At 40.2% G+C, this 24,152-nt stretch overlaps 1 protein-coding gene across 1 annotated transcript in view; it reads left to right on the top strand.

Moving 5' to 3' along the window:
* EPHA6 (EPH receptor A6) overlaps nt 1-23,041 on the top strand; it is a 356,637-nt gene extending 333,596 nt beyond the window's left edge. The window contains 4 exon segments of the mRNA XM_050333635.1: nt 1,361-1,510; nt 8,255-8,448; nt 10,327-10,476; nt 13,413-23,041. Coding sequence (XP_050189592.1) covers nt 1,361-1,510; nt 8,255-8,448; nt 10,327-10,476; nt 13,413-13,527 — 609 coding nt within the window. The 3' untranslated portion in view covers nt 13,528-23,041.
* Nucleotides 23,042-24,152: the final 1,111 nt, after the last annotated feature.

Here is a 24,152-nt window from a genome sequence, read left to right as displayed (position 1 = left end):
ACAACACAAATGTTAACCATGCATTTTTTGTCAGCAAGTGAGAGTCACAGAGGAGCAGTTGGCTTAGTGACACATCACCACAGACACAGAGCTTGGCCTTTGAACAATTTCTTGGTACAACAAACAGCTTCTCAATCAGCCAGAGTAGGGCCTTAACAATTCAAGGACAATTTTTTATATATTCAAAGCGAATTAACAGAGATTTACATAGTTGGTTTTAGCTGTGGCTTCTCTTCAATTGCCAGACGGATGTTCTAGTTCATTTCTTCTTTTGTTTCTGTCAGAAATACAATTATAATGCTGAGCAGAATCTGTTACTGCTTGTTGAAAGCAACTGCTGTGAGTGAGCTCAGCTCTACTGACTGCCTCCTTCTACCATCTAGTGGCACCTTCAGCATATTGCTCTCACTCTTCTTGTTTTTAAGAGTTCAGTGAGAATGATAATAAACCTATACTTTTGAAAAGGGCATCGTTTCTGGAGGGGAAATACCTTTCTCTGAAATGGCAGTGTAGTTTTCATATGTGAACTATTATGGGAGAATAGAAGAGATTCAATGGTCTAAAGAACTAATGTCAGATAAAAGCTGATTGATTTCCAGTTTGGTTTTCTTTTTTTTTTTTTTTTTTTTTTGAGGTAGCACTTGGATTTTAAGTTGAAAGCTGCAGAATGAAACCATTGAATATTCGAAGGGAATGCCTATTAGAAACACAGTTGGCTGCTATTTATCAGGATATTTAAAGGGCACAAGAATTAGAAAATGTCAAATGTAAAGCTTAATAGAAAGCCTGTAGTTTCCTTTCTGATTACATAATATCATTAAGAGCTTTCAACACACTTGGTTTGCTATTTAGCTGGATATTTAAAGGGCACAAGACTTAGGAGATATTATCAAATGTAAAGCTTAATAGAAAGCCTGTAGTTTCCTTTCTGATTACATAATATCATTAGGAGCTTTCCGTGTTCCATTGTGCAGTAAACATTTCTGTTTCATTTAAGGTAAAATTTTAAATGTCAATGAACTAGGAATTTCAGGCTTGGCGTGTTTTCAATCCAAGAGTGAGTTCTGACTAATTACATGACTGAGCAAACATGAATTATCTCAAATGCTTTCTGTTCTTTGAATTGAGGTTTGGGTTTTTTCACAAAATGCTGGTTTGGGTGGATAAGACAACAAACGAAACTAAATTTTTATCGCATTCTGGAAAAGGTTTGTTTCTTCCTTTCCACTCGCAGCAAATTGAGAAGGCAAATTGGTAGCAGTCAGTATAGAATCTCAGCATGCAGGGTATTTTTTTTTTCTTTGAAGCCTGTGCTGTTCCCTGTTCTGTTCACACTGACAGGTTTTCCCCCCTTTCCCAGGGTGGCAAGATCCCCATCAAGTGGACAGCTCCCGAGGCCATAGCTTACCGCAAGTTCTCTTCGGCCAGCGACGCGTGGAGCTACGGCATCGTCATGTGGGAGGTGATGTCCTACGGGGAGAGGCCCTACTGGGAGATGTCCAACCAGGATGTAAGTAATGCCCACAGCTGAGCTGCGAGCTGCTGAAATGTTCCTTGAAAGCCACTGTCTCTCCCTGCGCTGCTTTGTGGTCTCGTTCACTTTCTGGGGTGAATCTCAGCTCGTTTAAACCACCCTCGTCCTGTCAGCTTCAACGGCACAGTTCATTTATGCAACCTGAAGATTTGGCCCTCTCTAACTAAAACCTTGACTAGCTTCCTGCCATGGATTAAAGACAGATTACAAAGAGTCAGAGCCAGCCTGCCAGGCTCTAATGCTGGTTATGTGTGGCTTTCATCCAAATCCCTGCGAATCTGCACCAGACAGGTGGGTTGATGCAGTTCTCAGTTAAGCTGTAAATCAAAACTCAGGGGAATACTGGAACTGTTCTGATGATGATGGCCCATGATGACCAGTACAGCCTGACAATATCCTTCAATGGGCATACATAGTTAAATTCTAAGAGAATTAAGCTGCCATGAGAAATGTGTTTGCCAATTCTCTTTTCTAAGAATTCAACACATTATTTTCATCTTAAAATCCACATATAGGCTTAACCACAATGCAGGACAACAATTTAAATTTTCACAGATCCTCTTTTTTGATGGATTCCCATGACAGCTCAAACTGGTATACTCAGTCTTCACACCAGCCATCAATCTCTATGTCAAAATGAGGAATATCAGCCAACCCACCTTAACCTCTCCTACATATGTGCCTAGAATACCTCTGCATTGGTTCTGAAGAACTGACAAGACTTTTCCCAGATGGCTGTTTTATATTCTTGCTAAGTTATTCAGCTCTGCAAGTCTGGTTGCTTGTTAAGGCTGATCAGTCATTTGGGGATAAGGATCTGAGAAAGATTTTCATTTAAAAAAATAAAGTCAGAGTGTTCCAGGAACAAAAGAATAAACCCACAACCAAACCCATCCCAAACAGAAAAAAGCAGCAGCCATGCAGTAGCAGAGGGTGCTGTTCCTGAGGCAATCTTCCATCAGAAGCAAAGCTGAGCACAGCCATGGCAGTAGCAGCCTGGGCATCATTCGTGTGCCGTTGCAAAACCTGATCACTCTGCATGCAGAGAGTGCACTTGGTGTCAAAATGCACACACAGCCTCACAATTCCTGCCTTCCCAAACTAAGAGATGCAATGGGTAGTTCCACTGGGAGCCTTCTTTTAATGGAAGATTGAGCAGAACAAGAACCTGGGAGAAGGAACCAGCAAAATCACACAATGGCTGAGGCTGAGGGTCCTTTGAGATGGCTTGTCCAGCCCCTCTGCTCGGGCAGGCTCAGCCAGAGCAGCTTGCTCAGGGCCAACTGTGGCCAGGTATCTCCAGGGAAGGGACACTTCCAGCTGCCCTCCCTTCCTTGGCAGCTGGCTCCAGCCTGTCTTCTTCCCCTCTAGCAAACCCTGGGATGTATTCAAGGCCATGCCAGCAGGGAGAATTCAGAAAGTAAGCTCTCAATTTAGAATATATTAAATAATCAGCTACAGTGTGAAGATAGCAACATTTAATTACTCCTACATCCCAAACAGAAGTATCTGCTAATACAGAATAATGCTGCAGGCCCTGTGGATGCAGCTTATGCTAATGATGCCAACTGCTGGGGGCTTTCCCTGCAGGTCAGCAATTCCCAGCACAAAGCACTCCTTTCCTCCAGAGCCCTGCCCACAGGCTCTTAGTGCCAGAATGTTGACAGTGGGCACCTGTGACCTTCTACACACATCTAGTGACTTGAAGTGTCCTTGGGAAATTTCAAGTTATTGGACATACTCTAAAGCTTGTTTTGCTGGATCCTGGGACATTTCTTTCAGCACAGTAAATTGTCCTGAATTCACATGAGCTTATTTTGCAGAAATAATAGGACTTTCAAAGGTCAGTGATACTGTACAGATGGCAGGGAAAGCAGCAGAGAGGGGAAGCACTAAATGGATTCATAAAAGGCACAGTATGCAAACAGCACTTAATAAGGTCTTGCACGAGTCTAGTTCTGCTACCACAAAATGTCTGTAACATCAACATTACAACACTTACTGAGATTTGATCCTAATAAAATTCTAACTTAGATAACAATAAAATATTAACTGAATTAGGTGGGGGTTTGTAAATTAACAGAAGTTTTCCAAGTACAAACTCTGCAGAGCTGGGTCTGGTTTTGGGGGGATTTTTTTGACATTCCATCTGACAAGTGGCTGAGCCTTCAGTCCCAGCAATCAAAGCAGGGGGAGCCAGCAGGGGTAGCACAGAGCTCAGGTTGACATGAGGAGTGTTAAACTGGTACCTGCCACCCAAACAAACCCCGTGGATGCTCTGAGACTGCAGCTGCTCACAGGTGTCCATTGGCTCCACGGGAGCAAGAGTGACCCCACACCCTTAGAAATCCAGAGTTCTCCATTTGAATTCCTCAGCAAGGATTTGGCAGCTGAACTTAAGGAAACTGAGTTGGAAAATGCTGCTCATAAAATTTTAATACCTCACATGGCGTAATGCAGAGGCTTAGAAATCTTACTAAGCTTGAGAAATGTTCTTATTTAAGTAAATAACCATTTTATTATTGTGGTAAGTCACTTCCAACCTGTGTTGGTGCTGATTAATGCACTTCTTAGATGTGTGGCAGGCACCAGAGGTGTCCATTAATTAGGGCTGCTGCACAGTCTGTCGTGTCTTATTGCTTAATTAATAAACATTAGCCAAGATATTGAACTTTCCAATGAAGCCAGTGTACTGATGAACAGATTGTGCTAAGAGCCTGGCTCGCTAATGCTTATGTGAGGGAAGGAAGATTTATATTCCATGCATTTGGGTTGGAGAACAGCTGTGAGTGAAGTCTCCTGGGACACCTGTTAGAGCCACTCTATAAATCAGTGCATGTTGCAGAGCTACAGAATTCAAAAAGAAAAGAAGAAAAAAAGAATATTTAATGGATTGTAATTGGTATGCAAGAAAACTCCTGTAGCAAACAGAATAAAACTCCTTACCCTCCTGAAAGTTTCTCGTAATAGTAATAAAAAAACCCTTACCATAATATAATTCTTTCAGCTTACAGATATCAAAACACTTGGCAGGTGCCTGGCACTGGGTCTGTACCAGGAGGCAGGAGCAGCTGCCTCTCCCTCCTGGTAGATTTTTCAGATGTCACAGGACACAGGGACAATGTCCCTACGGACTCTCTTCCATCTCAGTCTCATTAAAAAATCTGTCAGTTAACTTTTGAAAGCAAGAATCTATGCTACTGCTAATAATGAAACTATCAGGAAGATTACAGCTTTATTTTCAGGTGTCATTTTTGCCAATTTCCCATTATTTTGAAATTAAATATGCATAAATTTTATGTAGAAGTCCATAAAATCTTGTTCAAACTGTTTTGGTTTATATGGTATTTTTATATTGTTCAGACAATCATATTAAATATTAACCCTGTGGTCAAGCTTTACAGCAATGCCTAACATCAAACAGAAATGATAAGATGTATTGAACAGGCTCCAGTGTTTCATATCATCTGTATACAAAAAGATTAAAAAACGGTCCCCTTTATAGAAACAGAAGCCTAAGCATGAAAAAGCATAGAAATAATTAGCTATGTTAACCATAAAAAATAGTCCCTTTCCTTGATAGTTTCTGTTCCTGCCTGTGATACCCACCAAGTGTTTGCCCCAGGAGCAGAGAGCAGAGAGCAGCCCTTTTGTTGGCAGGCTGACTCAAACTGAGCTGGTGTTCCTGTTCTTTGCTGGTGGAATGGATGGAGCTCTGCTTTGCCTTTTGGAAAGAGTCACAGCCATTGCTAAGCTGTCACTATGTCCTTGTGCATGCAGTTGTTTAGGTTATCTCGTGATTAATGTGGTGTCTCATCAACCTTAGCTGGCAAGGAAAAAAGGCACTTCAAGTGAGTTAATGTGTATTATCTTTAGATGTTATATAATTTTATATAACCAAGAAAAATTTAGCGTTTCTTCCCCTTTAGGGACATGGGTATCTAATTCTTCTGTTCAGAAAGATAGGTGTGGAGCAGGAGCTGAAATAAATATATAAAACATAAATAAGGAACTAAACAACTCTAATTCTTCCTTTGAGACTTGATTCCCATTGCAGTATTAGACAGTTATCACATCTTTGCTCTGGCTTCTTAGACTCTAAAAATAATACTTGCCTCACAAGAGATACTAATGAGGCAATATTGGCAGTTTATTTTTTAAATCTGCTGGTATTAATGAGAAATTATAATTATCCCAGAACCACCTGGCATTTCTCTTCGTACTGCAATGTTCCTTTGGAACAAGAGAGGAAACAAAATACACTGTAACTTCATTTTCAAAGATATGCTATAATAGAGTGGGTCAGAGAAAATATGCCTGGAAAATTATGGTTGGTTTGGGGTTTTTCCTGAATAAGTTATTTCAGAAAAAAGCCTCATCAGGCCTCTATCATTGTTTTGAGTAAATTCTATATGTCTCATAAAAGTAGAGCAGGTTTCCTGTTGCCTTAAAATACATTTCATAAATTCACCATTTGCAACAGGCACAGTTAAATGTAAAGGCTATGATATCTGCATTCCTGGGCTGCTAAAGATTACTGCTTTAGTGACAAGTGTCAGCTCAGCTGTGTCCCTCACTGTCACGAGTGCCTGTGCTTTATGAGGCCACTTTGGACAAACTGCTTGAGATACATTAATGATAAATGTAAAAATAAGTGTGAATAAAATTTCACACAACTGGGGTTGAATTTCACCCACCCCCAGTCTACGGGAGCACTTTTGTCACTGACAGGCAAGGTTTTGGGGGAAATATTTCCCTGGCAATCTATGGCACTTTTTCCCGTGGCAGCTATTCCAGCATATGGATTTTGGACAGTTGAGATAACTCCCAACAGGTGGCCAGAAAGGCAGATGGAAGGATTCTCATACTGACACCTCATTTACTGCTGGGTGGGTGCAAGGCCAGTCCTGCCTGCACATGAGTGACCTGTCAGCACTCAGGTGAGGCAAATCCAGAGATGCCCTCACCAAGGAATAACCTCGGGAGGAGCCCGGACTTCCCAGTGCTGTTGCCAGTGGGTCTAAAACTCACCCTGTGCAACTCCACGTGGCAAACACTTGTTTTGCATGCACAGGTGTTTAACCAGCATACAGGAGGGCTAAACACTACACAGGACCACGTCACCTAATGCTGTAAAAGCCACCCAACCAGCTGTGCACAGCCACAGCAGCCTTGTTCCACCTTCTGCCGTGCCGTGGAGGGGAGCTAAGGTCCCAACACAGCTTCATCCCTCTGGTTTGATTTGCATAATGCTTGCACATAGGCACTGGGCATTGCTGAGCAGAGCCAGCAGCATCCATTCAGAATTCAAACACAGAACCACGATATATTCCAGGACAATAAGAGTGAAGGTATTGAAGCCAGAGCTAGTGCTGTAAAACATTGATTTGCTGTAAACAGTTTAATGTCCCCCTTCCAGCTGCATTAATATGTCTGCATGTGCACACACCTGTGTGGAGATGAAGGATGTCTCCTTACAATAGTGGGTGTAAATGCAGTAGGTCTGTTTCTCCTAAGTAATATATGTATTTATATATATAATATATATATAAGTAATATATATTTATACTAAGTAAACCTTAGTATAAATATTTTGTACAATCATTTGTGCATTAGAAAACATTTAGCATGGCTTGGATTTTTATGTGGAAGGGTTATGAATTGGTCCTATTCCTAGCTCTGGTTCTGGTCAGCCTCTTAGTACCTTTCCATTCCTTTTTATACAAATAATCCTGACTATGTAGTTTGTATCATCATTCCCACTGCTACCAGCACTCATTGCAGAATCCAGGGACCTTTCCTCTCGGTCTTTAAATCTTCCATGTAATAAATCCATGTAAGATTTTACGAATACATGAGTTTTTCCATGGACCTTACCTGCTTTTGCTACTTCCTGTCAGGTAGGTCTGCTACTCTTCTTCTCAGACAATGTTTTTGCTACTTTAGTGTTTAGTGTTACTAAAAACGAGCCTTCCTTCAACTCTGATCAATTGCAGTTTTTCATATATGTGATTTATCTGTTATATTAGACCTGTTTCTTTCCAAATGCTGACCAAGCATGTTCTGTACATCCCCTGAATCCGAATACTTTAAGGTGTGCAATAATACTGTAATTTGAGTAACTTTTGTTTAGTCATAAACACCTTGGACAATTCAGGTTTCTGAGGGAGGCTGCGCAAAATAATGTTGCTGTAACTTGGTGTGCGGGGCATTGCCTGAATTAAACAGGCTTTAGGGGTCAGCAGAAACGTGCCATCAGCCAGTAAATTCGTCAGGTGTTTTAGTGCTGGATTGTAATGTGACACTGCCACACACCAGAACTTTGTCAGAATGCAAATCTTAGAGCAGGGTGTAGCAGTGGCCACACTGGGTTAATCTGTGACCCTGTGACTCCCTTCAGTACAAAGTCAACCTGAAGTGGATGAAAACTATACATATAATCGCTTGTTCTTTATTCCCCTCCTCCTTTTTTAGCTGCTTGAAGAGGATGTCCAGAGAACCTAAAAAAGTGCCTACTATGTTTCATATGCCTACAAAACATTTTGTGTCTACTCTGGTCAGGTTCCTGCCAGTCCTGATTCCCTGAGTGAGGCCCCAGCAATGCACAGAGTGAGGGTGGCTGTGCCATTAATTATCCATCATCACTAGTTTCTAATTGTCAGCCTCCCCCTGTCCGTTCAGTGTGTAACACCCAGTAATCACATGCTCTGTGTTTTTCAGGTTATCCTGTCTATTGAAGAAGGCTACAGGCTCCCAGCTCCCATGGGCTGCCCAGCTTCCCTTCACCAGCTAATGCTGCACTGCTGGCAAAAGGAGAGGAGCCACCGGCCCAAATTCAGCGACATCGTCAGCTTCCTGGACAAACTGATCCGCAACCCAAGCACCCTTCACACCCTCGTGGAGGATGTACTCGTGTAAGGCTCTCTGTGGTGCTTTTGTTTTAGATATATACCACGAGTGGTTGTCATTGTGTGTTTGAGGTGGGAGAAAGCCCTGAATTCGCAAAGTTATAACTTTAAGTGCCTTTTAATGTTTGCATTATTGTTAATGCACTGTATAGGGAGGTTTTTTTCTCGAGTCATGCAGGTTTGGGGGTTTTTTATCTCTGTTTATGCACTGTCTATATCCTTAATCTTTGTGAATCTCCTTGTTCCTTTGTGTGTGTGTGTTTCTCCTATGTGCTTGTTTCCTCTGTAATTTGTTTCTCTATTCAACACCCTGTCTCTCCATCTAACAGTGCTCAAGCAATTTCTGAACTGCCTTGGAGTAATATCCTGCAGAAAGTAGTTGTGTCTCAGCTTGCTAAGTCTTTATTTACCTGCAGAAGAATGGCAGCAGTGACCAAATAAGAAATTGTGCTATTACCACTCCACATCAAATTTGGATGGGGACTTGTTGGATTTAATGTCCATCCACAAGAGTTAGTGGCCTCTGTGTGTGTGTGCATTTAAATACATATACATGTATGACTTGCTACCTCTACCTGGGTCACTTTATTTAGCATCAGAGTAATGTATTTTTATCTCTTTTTATTTTACAACATTACTCAAGATCTAAAAAACTTATGCCTTATTGAACTACTATTGAGTTCGCCTGCTTGGGAATTCAAGGGTTTTTCCAATAATTTGAGAATGCTTGATGCAGTCAATCTGCATGATTGTTGTGTTATGGGTAACGTAGAAGGTCAGCAGTTATTCTACAGTAATTCAGATGGGAAGGGATCCTGGTAGGTCTTTAATTGCAGGTTTTTGCTATCATTTTGATAGTACAAATGAAAATCAGTGTACTTAATGTGTTTGAATATGTGTGAGTGAAACTTGGGATTAAGACATTAGGCTGTGTTGCTTCCTACATTACACATAAGTCCTCTTCCATCAGTTAATGTTGGCTGGCTTTCACTAATACTTCATTTTAAATCAGTGCTATCTCTCTCCTAAAGGCTAACATAAAGCTTTGACAAACAGCAGTGTGCCTGTTTTCTGCATTCTGCTCACACAGCTTCTCTGCACAAAATGAATGAAGTCAGTGGAAGCTGTGAGCCTTCCCAAGTGTGGTACACAACAGAAGAATAGAAAGAAATGCCCCAAAATTGGAATGCTTATTTCCCCCCCCCATCTTTCTGTTTCTGTTTATTGCAGATAAACATGTCCCAGATATATGGATAATATTAGGGGAAAGAACTCCCACAGAAATGGGACTAAATTAGATCCTTCATTTTCACTTGCTACTTTATATAATTCTGTGTAAAAGCAAAGATACAACATTTTGTTCTTTTTGCTGCTTTTAGGGTGAGTTTTAGCTTTTGAATGCTGTAATCAAAGTGTTCCTGTAGCATAATGGTAACACAACAAGGAGCCATTCGGGGAGGGGTTGTAGATAAATGTAAAAATCACGGTGTTCTAATGCTTTAAATTGCACCTCATGTTAAATTCTCTTTGTCCTCTACTTTGACTACTGCATTAACAAATTACTATAATCCTGAGCACAGTGATGTGTAAAGAAACACTCTGTGGGAACAAAAATAAAGCAGTGGGAGAGGTCTTTTCCTCGGTTTGTTACTGAGCTGCAGTTCTTTAACAAAATGTTCTGTATGAGTTGTTCAACTTGGCAGACTGAGATGATTTATAAGTTTTAGACAAGAGGTTAAAGAAATCCTCAGTTCATATCTGACCTTTACAGCTCAGACTCCTCTCTCATTCCCTGTGCCTTTCAGCAAAAACAATGTCTACCAGAGTAAATTGGGTGTCATAGTTTGCACTGCTTTGGTAACCTTTGGGGTTTGTTTTTTACAGAATGCCAGATTCACCTGGTGAAGTTCCAGAATATCCTTTGTTTGTGTCAGTCAGTGACTGGCTGGACTCCATAAAAATGGGTCAGTATAAAAATAACTTCATGGCAGCAGGTTTCACAACTTTGGATATGGTCTCAAGAATGAATATTGAGTAAGTATGTAATCTATTATCCCTATAGTGACTATTCAATCTGAATTTGTTTGGATGCTGCAGTGACATAATTATTGTGAAATACGGAGCAGTGCTTTCATTTCCTACCTCAGCTAACAAAAGACAAATACAGATTCTTACCAAAACAACACAAGATAAATATGTGATGAAGAGACCCAGAACTAATAACTTCATTCTGTGGCAACACCAAACACAACCACGTGCCAGGCAGTGAGTGTGTTTCTTGGGGAACCAGTTTTGATCTAGACCACTGAAGTCAGTGGCAAAAACCATTTCTTACTTTGCTATGAATATCATCAAGTCCACATCAGTCCTCATAAGGAAGTTTGTCCACACCTTGAGGCCCTTTTTCAACCATCTCTGGTACCACTCAATTGTTTCTTTACTGAAAACCCTGCACCCAGTATGTGTTTGGGTAAACTATGGATTAATATGGCAGCATGATGATAGGATCTACTTGGCTTTCTGTTCCCTTCCCATTAATTCCTAATCTCTTATTTGATGGTGAGACACTGTATTAATAATGGGGTCAGTTAAGATTCACCAGTTGTGCCTGTGAGCTAAGAACTGGTTTCCTCCTGTGTGTGTCACTTCACATTCACCTACAGTGAATTCCATCTGCTGCTTTACGGCATAGTCATTGTCTTATAAGATCCTTCTAAAACTCTTCAGAGGCAGCCCTTTCCCTTCCTTCCCCGAACAATTCAATCTCACCAGGTGACTTTTCCACCCCTGTGCTCACCTGTTTTTCCAGACCATTTACTGATTTGTCGAACAATAATGTTCAACATCAACCCAGCGTAGGTGCTTGCAGATTTCTACCAGTGACAACATTGTAACAGCTGACAATTTACTCCTAACCTCCTGCCTGTAAACCTGTACTTTGGTGACACAAAGACCACCTTATGCTCCTATGTTGTTACACCTTGTGTTACATAGTAGTTACTCCTTATTTTCATTATAAAGCTTTTACGAGGAATCTTCTCTAAAGCTTTTGGAAAGCCAAGTGAGGTGAATCAAATGGATCACTTTCCCCCATACATATGCTCCACTGGAAACAAGTAATTTTCTAAAACAGAACTTTGCAAATGCTGTGGTAAGTCAAGCAGATCATTTATCCAAGCATCCAATAATTCTGGGCTTTCCACAAGTTTCTGTTATGCCCTGTAATGATTGCAGACTCACAGGCTGTGGCTCCACACATCTTCCCTGGAAACGTTTTGTCTGTCCCCACACTCCCTGCCTCAGGCACCAAGAAACTTTTGAGCATGTGGAACACAGCTGATAAACTCCCACTCTCACATCCCTGTTAGTGATTCCACTGTTTCATTCTTGTCACACTATTCCAGCTTGTAGGACTCTTGGCTAAATATAGTCTCATTCTGGAGGTGGGTTGCTGCTTGTTTTCCAGTTTGTCCTGTAATCTCTCCTCAACTTCAGACAGATACTGTGGCAAGTCCCCCAGAAAGGATCTGGCACAGGAGTCACTTCAATTTCTTCTGCAGTGAATGCCAGCACAAGAAAATGGTTTATTCTTCCAACAATGGCCACTCTTTCAGAGCTCTTTTGTACCCAGATCATCATTAGACTCTACAAACTATCTGTCAGTTTTCTGGTACCCAGTGAGTCTGCAAAAATATTTATTATGATTTTTATTTTTGTTGTTACTTCATTTGTTGAGGGTTTTTTTCTGTTTGTTCCTGAAGTTCTCTTTTAGCCTGCCTTACTGTGCTTTGACAGATAGTCTAAGGTTACCATCCTTTCTACTTTCTTTCTTTAGATTACTACTTAAATTTTTTGAAAGATCCCTTCTTTCTTCAAATAACCTCCATTACCTGCTGGCTTCTTTATGTGCTTTATCAGGCCTTCCTTGATAAGTGCTAAGCATTGCTCTTGCATGTCTAATACTGCTCTCTACTGCAAAGCTTTATTCTTTCAGCTGACTGCTTTTAGCTTCTCAGATTCTCAATATTTTTGCACAACCCCTGCTGACCTTAAGTGTTGTGCATCATCCCCCACGTGGACGTTAAGCTAAGTACATAATAGTTCCAGTTATCCACTGGTTCTTCCTCTGGAGGATACAGAGGCAGGTATCTTGAACTGTAAATCTGAAGCTCAGAAAGGTCATGCCTCGCCCCATGAGCTCCTTTAGCAGCTGTATCCTCAGACATTTAGGATGTCTAAACAGGCACTGTCTGTGCACGTCCCAGTGTGGGATTTGCACAATTGACAAGGCGTATCTGAAGTTTCCTGCCCTCATCACCTCTGTACTCTTCCCTCAGCATCTTGCAGGTGGGGAGGTTTACAGAGCAACTAAACTAGTGGATCGTGGTGAACTCTGAGGGCTCTTGACTTCATTCCTGCCAAGGGGTCGAGCTCTGGGGGTGAGCTCCCCACTCTGGGGCACAGGTCTGGATGAGATGAAGGGAAATCTGGGTCAGGCTGGAAGATTCACTGCTGCTTTGAGTTTAGAGTGTTTTTCACTACCACTGCCCAAATCAACAGAAGCAAAAGCTCTGTCTGTTATTTCTGTCTCAGGACTGCAGTAGTGAACGTATCAGCCCCAGTGTTTTCCAAATATGAGTAGGAAACATTTGCTACTACAACATTACCAAAAGCAGGCTATTAGAGCCCACCTGCCAGGTTATTCCTCGAGGCTTGAAAAATTCCTTGATGATTACTATCACAAAAGCTCCAGTGTTCTAACTGCACTTTTTTTATTAGATTCTTTCTCTTAAATGACTGTCTTTGAAAAATTGAAATTGGCAGGTCCAGAAAACTTGAACATTTGCAGCTTTCTTATATGACCCAGCCAGGAAGGTAAAAAAAGAGCAGTTCATCATATATTTGTATTCTTTTGTGTACAACAGGCTTTACTAATACTTGCATCCAAGATTAAACTTTCTGTCTTGCAGTGACATTAGAAGAATTGGAGTTGCACTCATTGGGCACCAGAGACGAATATTCAGCAGTTTACAGACTTTGCGGTTGCACATGATGCACATACAGGAGAAAGGATTCCATGTATGAAAGTACTAGAACCAACTGTGTTTTGTGCCTCAGCATTTCTAAAATGGAAAAATATTCTCATTCTTTCCTTCTGCTCTTCCCAACTCCGAGGACTGCAGCCTCCTGTTCAGACCGTACAAGTACTTCGATGGTAATGCTTCCAAACCGGAGTTTTTAATCACACTGCACAGCTCCTCCAGCAGTTATCAGCCAAGAAAACCCTGGCCTACTGCAGGACTCTTGCCACACATTGATGAGTAACTCAGCATGGATGTGTAACTTTGTATAACAGTATTTGGAAAACTTTCATGAACTTACTTGAAAGTAATAATCTATTTGGCCTGGTGTGGCTTCTTTATCGATGTATTTAGAGTTTGCTGGTAGATCAAAAAAGTATTTGACTTCTTTCATGTTCTGTGACCATGTAACTTCCAATACCAAATGTGCAATCAAAAAGAAGTTTAACATAAATATTTATTTTATCTCTTAATTAAATCCAAATGTATGGGTCCTATCATTATATTACTTTATAGTAGTTTGAAAGCTGGTAAGATGGTGCCTCAAAATATTACTGTTGTTTGCAGAAATGACTGATGATTTTATGTAGGGAGTTTTCATTGTGTGAATAATTGGAAGGATGATGAGAGTAATCTGTTTGGAATCTTAAGGAAGGTTCTTGATTTTTAATTACTTCAGCACTCGACACTTTTTATGCTTTAAATTTTAGATTAGGATGGAAACTTTGTTCATCCCTGGGATTCCTCACTATCCTTCGTTGTTTGTTTGGTTTTTTTTAATGTAATACTCAGCATTTGCTCCCTCTACATGGCAAATATTCACTGGAAAACTGATTGTGACGTTTCCATGAGCACACGTAAAGCACAGTTGTCAGTTGTATTGTGGCCACATCGACTTCAGAAAGCTTTCTGTTCCAGAAAGGCAGGTCTCTGCTGCTCGGGCTTGGCACGACTGCCACCAGCAGCAGCAGCAGACCTTAGAGGGCCAGCCATCAGTGGGGTGATGGGGTTATTCGGTGCTCTTGTTCCTGGGCAGGGAAGGAGATGTAGGACAGCAGTGTGGTAACGTTGCCTTGACCCTGCTTCTGGCTGCTTTTAGAAGTGAAAAAGCAGATTGTGCTGACATGGAGCTCCGGTCACTCCAGGCTGGATCTTCATTTAGTACAGATATCTAAAGGACATCCATGATAATTACCTTTAGAACCCTTCAATAGCCATATTTACATGCAAGAAAACGTCTGCAAAGGCCTAACATAATATTTGTACCTCTTAAGACTTACAGCTTTCATGTTTTATTCAGACAACTCCACGGACGTGCTGGGCTACACTTCCAAATTTCTGCATGGGATGTGCACTACTGGGAACGGGGAACACCGCATGTGTGTGTGCCGAGAAACCACACCCAGCTCCTCAATGCATGTCACATGTAACCTGGCTGCAGATGCTTTTTGTTGATTTATACGTGCTTTGGAGGATATTTTTGAGTTCTGTGGCATTCCAGTATACTCGAGCCTTACAACTCCTCTGTTGAAACGTGCATCTTGGGTAATTAATATAATATGTGTGTATATCAAAATGAGCTAACTACTTTATGTAATCATAACGATATTTACTGCTTCATTTGCAGCTTGTAAATGTACTTCCTAACTCTTGGAAAAGGCTGCCATTGTGTATCAGTGGCAAAGAACAAAAATCAGAAAGTAACTCAGAAAAGAGAATGCTTCCAACCAGATCACAGAGTAAGACACGCTAGGCCTGATTCACTGCTGTCATTTATGTTGGAATAACTGCATAATTTACAAGAGATAGTGATAGTGCACTAAGTAAACTTTCCTTTCTTTCATTAAAAAAAGAGGCAGATTTAACTGAGGAACAAGTTTCATAAAGATCAAGATTCACCAGGATTTTCTACATTGCCATTTGGATGAGCTTGTTTAAAGCAGAGCAGCTCCAGTCCTGTTCTAGCTACAAAGGTAATTTTGCCAGCATGGGCAGTCCCCCCGAACTCAGGAGGACTGCACAAGCACGGGTGTTTTGCAGGAACACAGATCTTTAGTGGGAGAAAAAAAAGCATCTGTTCTTTTCTGTGACTGTCACTTGAAAAATTCCACCCCAGTTCCACATCTGAATAATTTTTTGGTAAAGGTCCTTTCTCTTATGGAAAGAAAATCATACTTATGTGAAGCCCAGGGTAATCTGAAAGCTGATTTTCCTTTATCATTTAATTATCTGTTTTGCTTGTCATTGCTTCCATGGGCCAGCAATGGGACACATGGGGAAGAAGCCTCTCCCACAGTTAAATACCTTACTGAGGAGGCACGGGGCTGCTCTTTGTTAATGGGGTGTCAGAACCATCCACAACTGATCCAAACCATGTCTGTGCACTTTTAGATTGTCTTTTGTGAGGGTTTTCATTCCTGGTAGGGAGGATTGGCAGAATGACATTGTTACATGCACACAACCTGGATATATTTCATGAAAATATATTTCTAAATTTATCACACTACTGAAAATATATTTTCAATAGAAAAAATATAACAATATTAAAACATTTAATAATCAGATATATTTTTTATATAAACCAGAGTTTGGGTAACCAGAAAGGAAAGAACAAGAGATTCTTTGAGTGAGGACATTTATTAATAACATTGTAAATCCAGGATTTTGTGGATTTATACAGTTTGCTTTTCTGTTGTTTTTGTGGTGCAGTATGACACTTTTATAATAGTTATCTTGATCAAATTTACATTTTCCTCATTTTGGAAACATTTTATTTGCTCTTGTGCTGATTGCAAGTTTACTCTTGCTTTGGGCTTTCGTTCCTATTTTCTAATTTAAACAAAAAAACTAACAGGTGTTATTTTTCAAATGTGAGCTTAATTCTGTGCGGGCCACAAATGTATATGTGAAATTAGAGTAACTTTCTTTGTTACAGTGGATATTTTCTTCAGGTGAAAATTAGCTCTAATTATCCTGCATATTGCAGTATGCAGCTGGAGTTTAAATATGACAAATTGAAGCAAATTTAATAGGCTGTTTCTGAGAATCTGGCCCACATTACTGAGTGCTTCATGACTCAAAGTAGTCATTGAAAGTTCGCAAAATAAAGTGTGTGTGATATGTAAGCAACCAAAAAAAAAAGGGCATTAAAATGTGGGCATAGTAAAGACATAGTTCTAAGTTATTTATAAGTAATATTCATGTGTCGATTTTTCTCACAGCTCTGATTTAACTGATCCAGAATAGAATCATCTCTTGGCACTCTAAGCACGCAGTGATACTTGTGTGTCACTTGAGCTCCAAGACAGCTCAAGTGAGGGCCTTGGCTGCTGAGCAGCACCAGGGCAGTGCTCTTGGCTGGTAAGTGCATCCCACCCCTTTCCATGGTGTGCCAATCCCAGTGCTTCCAAAGCTGGCTGACCAGCAGCTTGGACATCCACCTGCAGCCACGTGGGGTGCTCCTCTGAGCTGGGAACCGTGTCAGCCATCCTTCCTACCCCCTCTTGTCAGTCAGAGCCCCGAGAGCCGCTGGAAGGAACTCTTCTGACCTCGTTTTGGAGGTCCACATTTGAGCTGGTCACCTTTTAGTCAGTGAAGTGGGCTCCTGTAAGATGTGAGTCATCTGAAAATTGTATCTATTATTTATCTATCTAGAAATAGAATGATTTACTTCTGGGTTAGACGAATTGTGCTAAAGAAGCACCTGTTTCTGTGCATTCAGTGATAGCTCATATCCAGGCACCTCTGCTCAGGCAGATGAATCTCATGCCTTAATTGTATGCAGTCCTTATGCTGAACCTGTGAAAAAGAGAGGATCTTGTTCATAATGCTCATGTTAACATTGAACAAATCCCAGCAGAAGGTTTAGTAGGCTTTACTCATGAGGTGTTTCCACACTGAAATTACTGAGAAGACATGCGGTGAAAGAAAGAGAATTGGGTGATGTAACTTAAATTTTTTTTAAACAAAAGTTTTCTAGGAACAGAAATCCAGTGCCTATCCAATAAAAGCTTAGACACATGCTGTGCTTTAGGACATCAGCCAGGAATTTTCAGCATAAGGCAATCCTTTAATTGCAATCAGTGCACTCAACAATAAATTCAAATAAATTAGTTGCTCTGGACAAACATTCTTCTCCAAAATTGTGTCAGGTGTTAGCTGGATTATTCAGAACTCATAGACTGCAGTACTTGGATTTTTACATCATTTAAGACTGACTATCTGTTTGCCATTTTGTTACATAATGAGCCTAACACTGGGCTTCAACAATTTCTTTTTCAGTTCAGATTCCTACAGGATGTAAATGTGGGTGCTAAGTAACACAAAGACACCCTTTTTGCAGGTGCAGTTGAGATTTACAGTGTGGGGTAGCTGGGACTCTGAAGGGACCCAGTGAGACTCAATTAACCTGAGCAGTGTCCATGTCAGAATGAGCCCTGGGACTGGCTCAGCACAGATTCACTGTGGCTCCAGCCCAGCACATCTTTAGTCAGGGTCTTGTAAAAAGCCTGTCTTCCATTGCATCTCCCAGGGAAAGGATGCAAACAGAGCCGTGGCATTGGCACGTGGGTGAAGAGCACTGTGTTCTGCTAAAGAGTTTGCTTCCAGAGTACCCTTGTCTGCCAGTTGTAACTGATCTTTCTTGAATAAGTGGCAAAGATAAGGGCTTTTTTCTTTTTTATAATAGTACTCTTTTTTTTTTTTAGAATGAGGGAAAGACATGTTGGGCTGGGCTAACTCTTAGCAGGACAAGGGTCTTGAAATCTCCTGGGGAGACAAATGAATCAGAACTGAAAAGGTAAAAAAACCCCTAAAGGCCACAATAAAGTAAAAAGGGGAAGAACTATCCATATTGTGCCAAGGAGCTCTAACAAAAAACCAAAAGAGTTGTGTAAGAGTGCTGCAGGTACTTACAGTTCACACATATCCTCTACCATCAAATGCTGTGTTAAGCAGTGCACGGTGCTCATCCTTGAGTGAGATGGTTCTATATAGTTCCTCAGATTATGAACCTGGAGAAGGTGAACACCTTATGTTTATAAAACATTTGTCTATATGTACATAAAGAATTGCAAATATAAAGTATATCATCATTTTCAAACCTACAAATTAATTACCTATTACCAATAATGGGGTTGATCTGCTCCACTGGCTTTTAAAATTTCTGATGGCATCCACTGTATGTGTGGTGTTGTTCCCAAACTTCCTTGGCTTGTTGTCTGGAAAGGGACAGCCTCTCATCTCCTCCCCTGGCAGAAAAGAACATTTTCAAAGTGGCTTACAGAAAGCTGATTACCCTTCTGCTGCCACCTCACCCAACCCCTTCCTACTGCTTCTCTTCCAGAGAACAACTAATTACTGTAGAAATCAGTGATCACACAGAGGAGGCATTATTATTAGAATAATTATTATTATAGAAAGATGTAGTCTATGCTATAAAAAGTTTGAGTTCCTCTGCTAAAGTCACCAAAGATATTTAAGCAGTACATAAATTATTTTCTTTTAAGTAGCCATTTACGGACAATTTGGAGGTTAAAATAAGGGAAATTGTAAAGGGAGCATGAGGAAGGATATGCCAGCATAAAGCAGAAAAAAATGTACTGCATTTTAGAAAGGAAAACTAAGAAATATGATGAAAAACATGAGGTTGAAAAATGGATGAGTTAAAATATATTTCCATATTTTATTTGTGAAATAATGTAATGTCAGTTCAGTAAAATCTATTTGTGTGCATGTTCCTTTAGATATCCTACATGAGTAGCTCTTACCTTTATTTACTAAAAGAGATTTCCCAAGTACCTCTCTCTTCTACAAAGGTTTAGCATATTATCTGACTTTTCATACCTGTATAGTTAAACTGGAATAAAAAATGCAAGTTCTGACACTGAAGTCATGGGGGAAAAAAATATTAAAAAAGATCAGTCTCAAAGTAATTTGAAGTTTTCACGTGTCCTGCTCTATTCCTGTCCAAAATTTTGACCTCTATCAAACTACCTGAGCATTTGGCTAGTAGTTAACTGCACATACGTATCAGTAATAATCTGTGTGCTGTGCCATGCTCAGAAACTCCTGAATCTGGAAACCCTTCTGTGTTTCTGCAGCTCTTGTCATATAAGGAGGCTGATTTGAAATGGGACCATATACACGAGCAGAGCTAGGCATAAAGGACTTGCAAATCCAAACTCCTATAAAATATGTTTAAAGCAGCATGAGATAGCACATTTTGTCATTCTTTTAAACTTCAGAACCATGTATGGTTTCCTTGAGGAGCTCAGTATATTCACTGACCCCATCACAAAACCTCCTGCACATATTCTTGATACATGAGTAGATGAACTGTTAAAATTTGAGAATAAACCATAATATTACACTAAAACCTCTTCATTACCAGAAATTCAATTCAAAGAACTGTGAAGCAGCAGCAGCAGCATGTATGTTGAGCATGGTAGGTAAGCCAAAACCCTGGCACTGAAAAATCATAAATCAAAGAGAAGTCTAGCTCTCTGTGTTCTGGGGCCTTGACTGTATAGAGCTGACCTTGTATCTAGAATCTGAAAAATAAGGTTTTGGAAAAATCTGCTTTAGAATCTAAATATCCATATCTGGTTGTGGATGATGAAAACGTGCCCATTGAAGCAGTCTGGGGAGTATTTTCACTATATCATCACCATGTAATGCTCTGAGTGATAGGGAAAAAAAATCGACTTGCTGATTTTCCAGGATCCAGCCTATGACAAAAAAACCCAGGTACAGTTGTCATTATTTAGATTAGAACCTCCAGCAGAACAGTTCTGTAACCCAGTGAATACTTGTCCTTATTATTGCATTCTGACTCTTTTGAGAGGAACCTAAATAAACAGTAAACAATAGAACTATCCAGTTCAGAGTGGCTTACAAACTGAGTTTTCAGTTCTCTCTCATTCAGCCCGAGATTGACTTGAAAATTATTAAGAGGCAAAAAAGAAAAGCATAATAGGATGCTTTTTTCTTTAGGAAGTTGAATGCTCTGAGCTGTAAAACTTAGCATCACAGTCTCTATATGTACAATAGATTAGCTGAAAAAGACAAAGGGCAGCCAGTGTTCCAAATCTGTAGGTTGTTTCAGTTCCTAAATGTCAAATTCACAAGTTCCAAGGCTACTACCTCAGGGATGTGATCAAATAGGCCCTGGTTACCTTCAACATGGCAAAGATAAACTGCGAGCTGCAAAAGGTGGTTGCTGCACGGTTGTTTTATCTGGAATGGTCAACTCTGACTTTGGAATAGGTAATTTAAATTATCTCCACATCTAATGGAGTAGCTAACAGAAATGGTTTGGGTTTGTGGGGTTTTTCCCCCAGATAATTCCCCTGACTTTTGGATTTAAATTCAGGATAAAACTACCACCCCCATCAAACAAACAGAACTTACAAACTAAACAGGATTTGTCTATCTTTCTTCTTTCCTAATCATGAACCATTATGCAGTATGATCTCCCTCTCACAGTGGAAGTCCAGGCTGATCATTTGCCTCTTTGAACAAGCTGCTTCATACTCCTAGTGCATTGCAGTCTAAGCTTTGACATTTTCCAGTTAATGAAAGGCACAGTAGCAAATAAAATAACCAATGCCCTCTTAGTGGTTCTGTTTACTGGGTTCTTTCATTAATTCTGTATCTCAAGAAAACCATCCTACTCCAAGATTCCTAACAAGTAAACCTTTTAAAGCTTTTGGCCATGATTTCCTATCTGCCTGTCCCCAGGAAACACTTCATTTGAATTGGCAGTGTAGCATTTTTATCAGCATTTCTTCTGCAGCAATTTCTTCTCCCAACTTCTCTAAGTAAGGTAGAGAGGTTTATTCCGCACTAAAAGTGGGAAAAGGTGTTTCTTTGTTAACTCTGGTGAAGGAACTGGATTCAGAGTATGTTGCTCTCACCTAGAGCCTTCCATCTGGCTTCTGTTAAGGCCGATGTCAAAATTCTCTGCTGGTATCAGTTCCATCAGCACAGCAGTGTGTGACTGAAAACCCGGAGACTCACAAAAAGGGCTTGTTCTTTGGTGCAGTACAACTCCTACTGACTTCAGTAACTTCTCTGCACTTCTCAGGATTGCACCTGTAGTTTAGCAAGGAAAAAAAACAAAGGATCATGTGAAACCCTATTTACTTAAAGGCAATAGTTTATCTTGTAGAAAAGCAGCATTCATTGATCTAGTTAGAATTAACTGTTTTCATTTTGTCATCACTTTTTTTAGAAAAAACAAACTACTTTGACTTACAGAAAAAAAAATACAAGAAAAATATTTTACTACCTTCCAAAACTGAGCTTTGATTTACTCTTGGAAGATAATGTGGTTGGTATGTTTTCTCAGGATAGCCTCTATTTATTTCTGTGTGTTGGTTTTAAAGGTATCTGAATTAAAAGGGGTTTAATCTCTGTCTCTTTTGTGAAATTAGATTGTACACAACTAAATATGACTGCTCTTCACAGTTTGCTGTTCTAGCATAGCCATAAAATGTATCAATGTATGTGTATATATGAATAAATATTTGCTGACAGACACTTTAGATTATATATTTAAGCAGCCATGTCAAAACTTTAAAGGTAGATGGCTTCAAAAGCAATGGTATAATCACAATACCTGCAAACTATTTTATGAACAAGCTGTGGCCTCAGCACTGATCTCATGTCCTTACCAACAGTCTGAATCCCACCTTTTCCTGAAAGCCCCCTGCCCGGGTCTGTTTTGCCACTGCTTCTTTTGCTCTTCCCGAGGCGTGTTTGAATGGTGACAGCTCCCTGTGGCTCAGTCTTCCCACCCATCCCACGGCAGAGCAGCCCTGGCCCTGCAGCACCTCTGGGCTGCATCTCCCTCAGTTCTCAACTCCTGTAGCCTTGCACACCACAGACAGGACCTGCTCCTTCTGGGGGACTGAACATTTCACAGCCCGTGTCGATGGTTTCCCCCTGGGACTGCCCCACTCCTCACAATTCCTTTCCTCCACGTATGTATCTCCCATACATGTTCCCACTGCATTTTCTTTCCACCTTTTTGTGTGGTTATAACAGCACCGTAGGAATATCCATGAAATGAAAAGCTTACTGTACTGATTTGCAGTCCCAAGGGGAATTTACATTAGACGTGAAGTTGTTATTATTTACTGAAAAGTTGGTGTTATCTTCTTTTTTTTTTTTTCATATTATTCTATTCCTACAATAATATGATGTTCCATGTAAATTTTCATGTGCTGGCATGCCTACAAGTTAATAGTGTACTCGAATGCTCAGCTCTCAACATTAGAGTGTTTTTAAGGTGAATTGCATTACATATGCCATCTCTTTGCAGCAAGAATATGGGGTTTGGCAAAACTACCTGCTGAGCAACATAATGAGATTTTTGTACAAAGTACAAGTTATTGATTATTATTGTATTTTATTTTTCTATGATTTCCTAAGAGGCATTATCAGGTCTTACAGATGGGGTAAGCCTGTTTATTAAGATATTTATTAGCAAATAAAAGTTACAGTACTGGTGGTTATTTTTGAGTTAATGGTGTTTGTTTTGCCTTAAGTTACTAATATAATGATACACAGTGAAGTCTGTCATACACGGTCATGCAAAAAACAACCCAGCTGCTTAACATAGGGTGGTGTACTAATAAAATGGACCAGTAATACGTTCTAACACTTGAGATGCTTCAGGGTGATGGTGGTTTTTTTCAGGGAAAGAATGCTCTAATCATAGAGGCCTCTTCTGTGCTTACCCCTGAGCATTTCTGCCTTGATAAACGCCTTGTCAAAATGCACATACAGTTCACAGCCATCAGGACAAGACTGTACACATTAAAAGTTCCAAAAACCAGCACTCTCTCCTTCTTGGGAAACAGTGTGAATGAATTTTAAATGGGTTTTAATGTGCTGTTAAGATTCTGCAGTACTGGTTCACCCTCCTTATGGTGAGTCACAGAGCCTTGCAAAGCCTTCTCTAGTGGTTTGCAAAGCTTTCACTGACAGAAGCGGGTGTAAAACTGATGGTATTGTGTAAATAATGCCAGGGCAATACACAGCCATTCACAAAGAAGTGAATGCCATGTACAATAACCAGACCCTACTTCAAAAAGTTCAAAGTTATAATTACCCTTTCATTGCAAATCATCACGTGCATGCAATGCAAAACTGAGCAGCAGTACATGTGGATTATTAGGAAATGAATATCAGATGCCCACAGTCCATTAAGTCCTGTGTATTTTACATGGGAAGAGCTTTCTCACTAAGGACTGTCGGGTTTAACATAGTGTATATAATAGAGAATGAGTATTTTATTTATTGCTTTTATTTATTTATTATTGCTTACAGAAATGCCTTCACCATTCTGTGATCTCCATTGAATCCAGAGCTGCTACTTAGATATGGACTGATTTTGAAAAGAGAGAAGAGCCTCCTCTACCACACAGGTACCCCACAACCTGATTAGCTTGTAGAATTTGTTCCTCCCATAATTTCACTCTGGGATTTATGCTACTTTGCCTTTAGTGGCTCATAATGCCACTACGAGGGAATCTTATCTTTTAGTCAGAACCTTCCTGATTATAGGGAAACCATGAAATCATAACTGCAATTTACCTCAAACCTTTAATAATGATGAAAGCA

This window comes from Myiozetetes cayanensis, unplaced genomic scaffold (assembly GCF_022539395.1).
Source record: "Myiozetetes cayanensis isolate MyiCay16 unplaced genomic scaffold, myiCay2020 scf5-8, whole genome shotgun sequence".
NCBI classification, from domain to species: Eukaryota; Metazoa; Chordata; class Aves; order Passeriformes; family Tyrannidae; genus Myiozetetes; species Myiozetetes cayanensis.
Note: the sequence above shows the minus strand (reverse complement) of the source record. Positions and strands in the feature narration are given on the sequence as shown.